At 41.4% G+C, this 11524-nt stretch overlaps 1 protein-coding gene and 1 long non-coding RNA gene across 2 annotated transcripts; one reads left to right on the top strand and one right to left on the bottom strand.

The window, feature by feature from the left end:
- The first annotated feature begins 2474 nt into the window (after positions 1 to 2474).
- Positions 2475 to 4359, top strand: LOC109200749 (golgin subfamily A member 6-like protein 1). Its single transcript, XM_019356348.2, has one exon. It carries the CDS (start codon positions 2923 to 2925, stop codon positions 4300 to 4302), a length of 1380 nt encoding a protein of 459 aa, XP_019211893.2. The 5' UTR covers positions 2475 to 2922; the 3' UTR covers positions 4303 to 4359.
- A 5230-nt stretch (positions 4360 to 9589) lies between these two features.
- Positions 9590 to 11045, bottom strand: LOC112845588 (uncharacterized). The gene is made up of 2 exons (XR_003218438.1): positions 10184 to 11045; positions 9590 to 10026 (listed from the first exon to the last, which is right to left on the bottom strand). It is a non-coding gene; the product is annotated as an uncharacterized LOC112845588 (long non-coding RNA).
- Positions 11046 to 11524: the final 479 nt, after the last annotated feature.

Genomic DNA, 11524 nt, shown 5'->3' on the forward strand with positions numbered 1-11524 from the left:
CAGCTGTTTACTTTCTTGTAAAGAAACTCCGTATTAACAGGAGGAAAAGAGGAAAATACAATTATTGATTACATTGCAAGTGATACAGCTTGGAGCATGAGAAACTGTTGTCTTTCTTGTTTCACTCTGAAAATGCTTTTTGATATGACATTTATAAGAACAAGGCTTTGTAAATTTGATGTTTCATGGCCGTTGTATTCATTGTATTCATTTATTCCTGTGTAAATAAATCTGTAAAACGGCGACTATAGGACGGGTCCCTTCATGGTTTTTTGATGAATGTTAAATCTTTTCACCACAATACAAAGTGAGAAGTGAAGCCTAGTTTTTTTTGCACTTTAAAGGTCTTTGAACTAAAATATAAAAATTATACAAACTATAAAGTAAATTTTGAGTGTAATTCGATTTTAAATCAGCTCCTGTTTTTGTTTCATAATTAATTCTAAATTGTAACATGTTACATTTCATTCTAACAGACTTATGTAATTTGTCTCTGTCTGTTTATATGCTGATTGTTTTTTTGTTTGTTTCACATCTGTTGTCAGTTTTTTATGTTACCACAACTGAAATTATTTCTTCTTCTCCACCCGTTTATTCAGCTCAGGATTTTCTTTCCACTTCTTGACTTTATCAACTTTCGAATATCAACTCCTTCATAGTTTTCTTAAATTAGAAATATTTCTCAGTCACCTTACAGTCATGGGATCTCAGGCAACAGGCACATTATATAAGTACTACTTCTATTCTCCTGAAAATATTCATGAAGACAAAAAAAGATCTATTCATCTATTTGGATTTGTCTTTTTAAATTAAATATTTTTGTTCTAATAGTTTTGTGGATACAAAATAATATGACAGGACTTGAAGGAAAGTAACACATTTACGCTCATTTGGGGCGACTGAGGATGGATCAGATGAGTTTGCCACCTACCTTGTGTCCTCATACCTGGTGGTAATGGACAGCATGTTGCCTTATCAGCACTGCGGTCTTTTGTTTGATGGTTCCACAGTGCCTCCCTCTGGCCGTGATGAAGTACTACACCCCTCTGCTCTTTCTATTACAGGGAATGTCTAGAAAGCACAAACCTTTAATAATCACAGCTGAGATCATAAACTGTAGTTATCCTTCCTTCCTTTCCTTCTTCCTTCCTCTTAAGCACTTAAGGGTTGCTGGAGATGGCTTGAAGACTATCCCAGCTTTCACAAGGTAAAACTCAGGGTACACACTTTACAGTTCACCACTCATGATCACATTTCCAATAGATGATTGTAATTCCCAAAAGAATCAACAATTAACCTAACAAAGCAAGTTGTTGGACTGTGAGAGGGAGCCGGAGCACCCTCAGAGAACACAACATGCAAACAGCAGCCAGCAGATTCATATGCAGGACCTTCTTGCTGTGAGGCAACAGTACCAACCACTGCACCACCGTGCTGACCTTAGAGTGCAGTTGTATGGTGGAAAATGTTACTGTGGATGCTTTAGATTATATTACATACAGAAAAAAGTACTGGTTTATTATTTTAGTGGGCAAAAGAGTTAAGATTGGATCTAAAGGATGTAAATGGACAAGCACAGTGCATTTCTACTCAGTCTGAACACTCGACACAGCCTCATTCACCCAACTGCACACACATGATTAGGGGAAACTCAACATTCAGTATCTTCATTTTTTCATCAAAAGACTTTCTCTGTATCTCTGCTCTGTTTGTTTTGACTTGAAACACTAAATAAAAGTTTTACTACACATCTGTCTCTATTGTTTAATCAGCAGCTGTAATACTAAACTGTCCAAAATTTAAAATTCTGCATTTAGAAGATTTAGAGATATTTATTTCACCACTTTTAGTTAATGATACTTTATAAACCTATTCTGCTGTTTAACAAAGACAGTATCATCATGTTTAAAGCACTTTTCAATCTGACAGCAGCACTCAGTTCTCCTGCACATGTGTGATCTTGGAGTGAACTGAAGGTTCAGATGCATCTCTCAGGTCCTGTGTGGAGACTTTGCTGGACTTTGTCTGTCTGTTAAAGATGTGATTTACAGATGCTATTCAGCTGGTGTAGATAGTGGGGGTTTAGGTCTAAAACATCTTCTTTTGTCCTCCATTCATCCAGTTTCATGAGGTAAATGTTTGGTACAAGGACTGGATTGAAAAAAGACTGAAAAGAGAAACTTTGAAAGAGTTTTAGAAGCCTGGAGGAAAAGCAGTGCTTGTTTAATCAAATGTAAAAATAAACATTGATTAAATGTCCCAAAGTAAAGAGATCTCTCTGTGAACCTTTAATTCGTCACCCTCTTGTGGCAGCAGCTGGCTACTGTTACTTGCACATGTGCATTGTGTTTTTTATTACGTTATAATTTAATACAAAACCCTTTAATTAAATTAGTGAGTTGAAGTAATATATGAAATATTAGTGTTAAGTAAGTCCCAGAGTTCAGTTTATTGGACATCAGCTACATTTAATAAGAAGATATGAGATCCAAATATATGCTTATGTCAACACATGTTCATTTTGATGAAGTTTACTGAACAAATTTGAATCATCACAACAACCAAAATGTTAGCAACACATCATAAAGTTTATTATTCTAACTATGGTAACCATGTTGTCCAGAATCGTGACATCGCACCCATTTAGAATCTTACCACCACTTTGAGCCTTTGATCCTTAAACCCATAAATAGGGGTGAGAAGCAACAACTTTTAGTCTGTTATTTGCAGCATTTATGTTCGCAGCCTTCGACTGTTCGTGACACAGATTTAGAGTCTTACCACCAACGTGATCATTTGATCCTAAAACCGACAAATAACGGTGAAAAACAACGACATTTAGTCCATTACTGGCAGCATTTCTGTTTGCAGCCCTCAACTGTTCGCCAGAGAAGCATTTGGATCCTGACTACAGACTCCAACATGTCTCAAGGTGAAGAACCAAAAAGTCAAGAAGTTGACCCCGGCGCTCTTCCCTGGGATGAACCAGAAGACCCTTACCTCTCCTCTCTTCCCTGGGCTGAGCAAGTTGAATTAGAGGAGAAGGGCTTAGCAGAAATGGAGAATGAAAATCTTCTTAACAGAGAGAAGATTGTCTTATTGATGGAGGAAAATGAGAGACAGAGCGCTCAATTAAAAAAAATGTCCTACCTGCTCCAAGAAAAGGAGAGTATTATTGATGAAAAACAGTGGGATATCAAAGACATGGAGGAAAGGAACCAAGAGCTCCAAGGAAAGCTGGATGAAGCTCTAGAAAAAATTAAAGAAATCCTCCAGGAGAAGAAACAACAGGACATGAGAGAAAGACAGATGCACGATCAGCTTGAAAAGATGGAGATAAAATACAGAGTGGTAAAAGCAAGGGATGATAAAAATCAGGAAACAAATAAAGAGGTTCTTCAAGAGAAAAGGCAGCAGCAGATCAAACAAAAGCGAATGGGCCGCGAGCTTAAGGACATCAAGAAACAAAATGATGAGCTGCAAGTAAAGCTTGATGAAGCTCTGCAAATAAATGAAGCAATCCTCGAAGAGAAAAACCAACAGGACATAAAGAAGCGAGACATGGAGAGGCAACTCCAACACATGGAGGGAAAAGACAGGATGCTGCAGGCAAGGCTTAAAGAAACAATGCACAAATATGACGAGTTGCTGCAAGGGAAAAAGCAACAGGAGATGAAACAAAAAGAATTACATTGCAAGATTCAGAACATGGAGAAAAACAATGAAGGCTTGCGAGTAAAGCTCGATGAAGCTTTACAAAAAAATACAGAAATCCTTGAAGTGAAAGAAGAACTGGTCATAAACCAGGGAGAAATGCAATGCCAGCTCCAAGGCATGGAAGGAAAATACAGAGCACTGCAGGCAATGCATTATGAAACACAGAACAAATATGAAGAGCTGTGTCAAGAGAAAGAACAACAGGACATAAAGCAGAACGAAGAAAAACTTCTTCTTGTCCAAGACTTTGAGAAGACAAAGCAAAAACTGCAAGAACTTGGCAACAAAATTAAGCACACAACAGCTGAACTGGAAGGAGAAAAGGAGAAAGTGCAAAAACAGCAGGCAACAGCTAAAGAACTCAAAGAAAGGCTCAAAGAAGAACAAGCCAAATTAGAAGAAGTGGAAAAAATATGCAACAAACTTAAGAAGCAAAATACAGAAACAGTGGACGAGTTGAGATCCCTCATACTAGAGAAGAAAGTGCTTGTGGAAAAGCAACTCAAGAAGAAGAAAAAGTGCTTCCGCTTCTTCCTCCGCAGGGCCACTCCTGCCTCATCTTCCTCCACCTCTGTTCCAGCTTAATTTTCCCTTCTCCTCTCTCTCCCCTCTCTCCCCAATAATTTCATAATAAACAAAATTGGCTTCATTTTAAATGTGTCTGATCAGTGTCTTCATTCAAGAATGAATTGTCTTTGTCACAGAGTCATGTGTATTTTGTCTTTTCCTCGGGCTGGTGATCCTCGCGGTCGTTCAGCCCTGGAGTCCAGATTATTAGTGTTTTAATCACATTTAGTGTTACATTTTAGATCACCGCAATAGGATATCCACAATTTAGGATTCAGGCATTTGTTTTAGTTTGATATCGTAATCATTCTATGATTGAGTCGTTAACAGAACCAGCAGTTAGCAGCAATAACTTCAAATCAATGACATTTGCAAGCATTCCTTTATACACAGCATTTCAGTCAGGTTGAGGTCTGGACTTCCATGATGTAGATTTGCTGCTGTGCTTGGGGTCATTATCCTGTTGCATGGCCTAATTTAGAAGAAGCTTTATCTGTCTTATTTTTCTTTGTGCAACTTTTTTTTTACAATCATAATGTCCATTTTGGGGTTTTGGATTTTTTAGGGAAAGAAGAGAAGTTTTATTTTTAATGATCAGTGTCAGTGATTAATCACTACAGTGGCATAAATAAACTTGTCATGTTTTCACAGATTTATTTTGACATTATATCATATTTTTAAGAGGAACATTCATTAGGTTTAAACAAAATCATACAAAAGAATTGTAACGCTTGCATATTGTTAACCTAGAAGCACTTTTAGTCTTTGTTAGGTTTATCGAAAAAGAATTTGGCAAACACCCTTTTTGAATGTCATGCTCTTGCAGGCTGCAGTAACATTTGAGTTTTGTAAGTGCAAAGGTCCATTCAAACAGGTGGTGACATTACAATCATTGGTTTATGTACATTTTGGAGCTTGTCAACATTCAGCATTTCCAAAAGCAGAATAAAAATGTGAAAGCTTGAAGATATATTTACATGTACATTTATTTTCCTTCCTTTTGGTCATACAAATTCTGCCTCTGATGCTTCTGACTTCAGATGTTAGTAAAAAAAATATTGTTAATTGGGCAAAACTGTTTCTTTTAAACATATCAGGAGGTTTATTTTCCCTGACATCATCTAAACACAGCTCCTTTGCAATACTGATAAAGTTTCTCTGTACTTTGCCACATTATAACAATGACAAACCCTGGTTTACTCCTAAACTCAAAAAGCTGTGGCTGGAAAAGAGAAAGGCGTTCAGAAGCGGCGACAGGGACTGCTACAGAGAGGCCAAGTACAGGTTCACTAAAGAAGTGGACATTGCTAAACATCAGCACTCTGAGAAGATGCAGCAGCAGATCTCAGAGAATGACTCGGCCTCTGTGTGGAAAAGTTTTAGGAATATTACCTACTACAAGCCTAAAACCCCCCACTCCACTGATGACTTGCTCTTGGCCAACAGCCTTAACGACTTTTACTGCCGTTTTGACGAGCCATCAAGCAGCCTTCACACCTCCAACGGCCCCAACAATAGAGACACTTTGGACACTCATTCCCCCACCTCTCCCCCTCCATAGAGCCATCACCACCATCAAACACTTCACCTACAACACCTCCCTCCACACCCCTCACCAAGGAGGATTTCACACCACCTTCTCCCACCACAACTCTTCATATTCATGAAGCAGATGTGAGGAAGCAGTTTAAGAGTCTGAATGCTCGAAAAGTTCCTGGCCCAGACGGTGTGTCTCCTGCCACCCTCAGACACTGTGCAAACGAGCTGGCCCCAGTGTTTTCTGGCATTTTCAACTCCTCACTGCAGGCATGTCATGTGCCTGCCTGCTTCAAGTCCTCTACCATAATCCCTGTCCCCAAGAAACCAAGGATCACTGGACTAAATGACTACAGACCTGTGGCTCTGACATCTGTGGTCACGAAGTCATTTGAGCGCCTGGTTCTCTCCTACCTCAAGACACTCACAGCCCCCCTCCTGGACCCCCTGCAGTTTGCATACAGAGCCAACAGGTCTGTAGACAATGCTATCAACATGGCTCTACACTTCATCCTGCAGCATCTGGACTCCCCCAGGAACCTACGCCAGGTTCTGCCCGGTTCTGCAATTTAGCATTCCCATGCTGCAGGGCTGTGATGGTTTAGATGGGGGTCAGGCACCACTGCTCTTGGACAATGCTAATGATTGTTAATTTGTTGCGGACTTGTTATTTTGTTGTCAATTTTTTTATTTGCCTTTTTTTTATGTAGAAGTGTTTTCTGAAATGTTATTTTGTTGTCTATGTTGTAAATGTGCTTTGCACTTCCCAGCCACCGTACTTATATCTTCTTTTGTGATAAATAATCCAAGTGTAATCTACAAACGGTGAGTTTGCCTATGGCAACACAAATAAAATAATACAATAAAAGTTACTCTCGCACTTCAACAAAACAGCATGTCTCCTGTCCGTCTGTGTACATCAACAAGCAATTGCTGTCGGCCGGATTTAGGACGGTAAGCGCCGTCCTGTAGGTTTGTAAGCGCCGTGCTGTAGGTCTGTAAGCGCCGTCCTGTAGGTCTGTAAGCGCCGTCCTGTAGGTCTGTAAGCGCCGACCTGTAGGTTTGTAAGCGCCGTCCTGTAGGCTTGTAAGCGCCGTCCTGTAGGTCTGTAAGCGCCGACCTGTAGGTTTGTAAGCGCCGTCCTGTAGGTCTGCAAACGCCGTCCTGTAGGTCTGTAAGCGCCGCCCTGTAGGTCGGTAAGCGCCGTCCTGCAGGCCTGTAATCGCCGTCCTGTAGGTCGGTAAGCGAGTGTCAGCGCGAGCAGTGGCGGAACGAGTGTTAAAGCCAGTGCTTGCGCTGATACTTTGTGGCTATGTGTCAGCGCACGAAGACAGTAAAGAAATGTGAATGTATTTTTAACGTGTATGTTGAGAAAGAATGTTTTAAAAGTATCCGTGCGCATCTGTGTGTATACAGGAATCAAAGTATATGCCAAATCACGGCCCGCTCACAGGTTCTTAAACCCACACAGCGCGCTCCACTCACTTCTGCCACTTTAGCTCACTGCGATAGTGCGCTGGCAAGTAGTGTGTCGAGGTGAACGCCGCGAGTTCGAGTCCTCGCCTGCCCACAGCAAGTTTTCACTGCTTGACTTGTTGTTGCTGCGTGTGGAGCAAATGGACAAATACTCGTGTATTTGACTTGCATTTCAGCAAGTCGGAGGAAATACAGCAAAAAGCGACCGTGCTCGACGAAGATACAACGAAGACACAGCCGTAACAGCCTCTCAACTCCGTCTTACAGGACCGCTGAGCAGCGGTTGACTCCACTTCATGAAAAGACAGTATTAACATACCCGTAAAGAGTGAGGCTCAAAGCACAAAACAACACATAACGCACAGGAATACCAGTGTGGAGCTATAGAACGAGGTGGAGACAGGCCAGCCTGGACGCTGCTCGACAAAAACCCAATATTAACATACTTCATACTTCACTAGATAGAAGAGGTGCAAGGAGGAAGTCTCAGACCTACTCGGCTGCTACAAGCATTACACCCGCGGAAAAATTCCACGAGATAGAAGACCTGCGAGGAGAAAGTCTTAAAGCTCACAGCAACCCAGTACTGTACTTCAACTAAAGAGCATATTAACATCCTTCATTATTTACTAGACAGAAGTGCTGTGAGGAAGAAGTCTCGGAGCCGGCTTGAAAACAAATCCACTCAGCTCCTGCAAGTATTACACCCTCGGACAAATTGCTGGCAGCACAGCCTCACTGGTGTGAAACCACGATGTCTTACCCAAACGCGTGGCTGAATGGATTCAGTGACAGCGCGGTGCGCGCTCTCATTGACATGAAGAATTTCCTCTACTGGCTGAGCCGCAGAGTTTTCTGCACCTGCGGGCAAATTCTGTATTCGGTCACGACCAGGCTTCCACCTCTGACTCTGGCCATTCAGCTGCGTGGGATCACGCTCACGTTACAGAGAGATGGCCAAGTTCGAAGGATCACCGTTGACCTGCCCCCTGTGTGACGGGAGGAGGTAAATTTCTGGAGGGACACATCCAATTCACCAACGATTGGGTACAAGATTTGTGAGTACGTCGTCATTCAAACAAAGGTAAGTCAGCTCAAGTAGCTACTGCGAGTAAAATGCGTTTGATTTTCCGCCCGAACATTCAAATTAGTGCAAGCATAAATTCATTCATGAGGGGGAAATTACAGTGAGAACATGTGGAGGCTCTGTTAGATGGATAACATAGTGAGTTCAGTGCATTGATGTGATATTGTTATGAAGGATTTAGTTATTCTGTATGGTTAAATAAATTGCAATAATTTATTGTTTATTATAAATAATCCTAATTATGTATCTTGCTTCCATGTTTGTGTCCTGTGTCACTAAAAATACATTTTATTTTATTTTTATACATTGATTAATGACCTGCAGAATCTCCTTATCATATTACGTGTCCATAATTGTCTCTTAAAGTCGAACTTTATGCTTTCTCCATCTTGAAAGTGATTACATCCTTGCATTACATACTTTAGGTTCATTCTCTGCAGGCAGGTTTCTGAAAGAGAACAGGGAGATTTGGAATATAACATGCAGCGTTCTATAGATGGATACATAAAAAAACAAAGGAAAATTACATGTATGTGCTAACTTTCTAAACACTTTGTTACGTTTATGATAAATGGATTAAAAAGTAGATAAAACACATTTATGTCGGCCTTGGCTCATTAAAGTCCTTGTCTTTAAATTAACTTTGTCTGTGTGTGTTTCAGGTACTGCACTCTCAAACACTGAATGAACCAGCATTGCAGCCATGGGCCGTTGTGAGCGTCACAGGTTGAAGACCTGTAAGGGCGGAGTCGTGGAGATCTGCACCCATGTCGCTGCTCTTCTGTTGGAAGTAGAAGCCACAGTGCGGATCCGTGGCACCAGGACTGTTACAGATGAACCTACATACTGGGTTTTACCTGGTAATATGACAAGATACAGCCAGAGGATGGCCATAAGATAGACTTCTCCTCTACAGCTGCCCAAAAAATGTCTCTCGATCAAAACATAAACAGAACATCCGCAGTGACAGGTAAAAGGAGCCGTCCTCAAAAAAGAAAAATCCCACCTGCTATTGTGGAGGTGTTGTCACTGCTATTGGATACTTTGCTGGAACACAGTAAAGCTGTGGGTTGTGGGAATGACCCATAATGTTTTATTTTAGGGGTCTAGATTTATGCCTGAAGTGCACTGCCATGTAAATAATTTGCATTTACTGAATATGTAGTGACTGAGTACCACTGTTCAAACGTTGAATAAAGAAACGAATTTTTGCCTTTTGTTTTTTATTAAAACCACTTTATAGAACATCACATCAGTTACAATGTAGAATCAATGTCATTTATAGTTTACAAATGACAAAATGTTTACACAAAATCATGACAGCGTTTACATGATATCACCAACTACTAACACTACTTAATTTACTGTATCTTTTGAAAAATTACCGCTATTTATACAGCGCAAGACTTAAGAATATTTAACAGGCACAAGTTTCATTTTTCCCTGGTTTTACTACCACACTGTTCACCAAAACGCAGCAAACCTTCACCATCTTATCCAGAAGGGTCACATCTTCACCCTCACATGGAAGAAGTAATCTGATTGGCATGGCGGTATGTTTGAAGCAGGGATTTCGGAGTGCCCCTTGTGTAGCGCTGGAACCCAGTCACGATGTGTTTCATCCATTTCATAGGCTGGTTTGCCTGCAATAATGCCAAATAATTAGCAACTGTATAAATAGAACGTAGTTCTGCAAAATCACTCATTAGGATGTTTGTTCTAATTTGCTATGACCTCAGAGTACATCGAAAATAAAACTAATAGGCTATAAAGAGTGATATGAACATATTTAGAGCTTACCGGAATGAAAATGTCTGGAGCACCAACAGATATTTGGAGATGGAAGAGAGCTGGATATCAGCTCGTCTCACAGCTGCTATCCAGACTAGACGTCTTCTTTTGGTAACATCTGATACACGAGCTGCCTCATGTTGCTTCCAGGTGGGGAAAGAATGAAAAGATAAACCATTTCAAGCTTATTCCCTTGCCGGTCGTGCGATCTAACATTACAACCGACCGCACAGCAAGTACGAACCATAGCTGGTGTTATCCGTGTGCTTTCGCTCCTCTTCCGCTAGCACTTTGTTTGGGCCAGAAACATTGTTGAGTCACTTCCGGTATTTCAGACAATCCCTTTCCGTCAAGAGCCACTTGTTAATTTGTTGCGGACTTGTTATTTTGTTGTCAATTTTTTTATTTGCCTTTTTTTTTTTATGTAGAAGTGTTTTCTGAAATGTTATTTTGTTGTCTATGTTGTAAATGTGCTTTGCACTTCCCAGCCACCGTACTTATATCTTCTTTTGTGATAAATAATCCAAGTGTAATCTACAAACGGTGAGTTTGCCTATGGCAACAGTAATAAAATAATACAATAAAAGTTACTCTCGCACTTCAACAAAACAGCATGTCTCCTGTCCGTCTGTGTACATCAACAAGCAATTGCTGTCGGCCGGATTTAGGACGGTAAGCGCCGTCCTGTAGGTTTGTAAGCGCCGTGCTGTAGGTCTGTAAGCGCCGTCCTGTAGGTTTGTAAGCGCCGTCCTGTAGGTCTGTAAGCGCCGTGCTGTAGGTCTGTAAGCGCCGTCCTGTAGGTTTGTAAGCGTCGTCCTGTAGGTCGGTAAGCGCCGTCCTGTAGGTTTGTAAGCGCCGTGCTGTAGGTCTGTAAGCGCCGTCCTGTAGGTCTGTAAGCGCCGCCCTGTAGGTCGGTAAGCGCCGCCCTGTAGGACGGCAAGCGCAGTCCTGTAGGTTTGTAAGCGCCGTCCTGTAGGTTTGTAAGCGCCGTCCTGTAGGTCGGTAAGCGCCGTCCTGTAGGTTTGTAAGCGCCGTCCTGTAGGTCGGTAAGCGCCGAGTGTCAGCGCGAGCAGTGGCGGAGCGAGTGTTAAAGCCAGTGCTTGCGCTGATACTTTGTGGCTATGTGTCAGCGCACGAAGACAGTAAAGAAATGTGAATGTATTTTTAACGTGTATGTTGAGAAAGAATGTTTTAAAAGTATCCGTGCGCATCTGTGTGTATACAGGAATCAAAGTATATGCCAAATCACGGCCCGCTCACAGGTTCTTAAACCCACACAGCGCGCTCCACTCACTTCTGCCACTTTAGCTCACTGCGATAGTGCGCTGGCAAGTAGTGTGTCGAGGTGAA

The sequence above is a fragment of the Oreochromis niloticus genome, unplaced genomic scaffold (genome assembly GCF_001858045.2).
Source record: "Oreochromis niloticus isolate F11D_XX unplaced genomic scaffold, O_niloticus_UMD_NMBU tig00007982_pilon, whole genome shotgun sequence".
Classification (NCBI taxonomy): Eukaryota; Metazoa; Chordata; class Actinopteri; order Cichliformes; family Cichlidae; genus Oreochromis; species Oreochromis niloticus.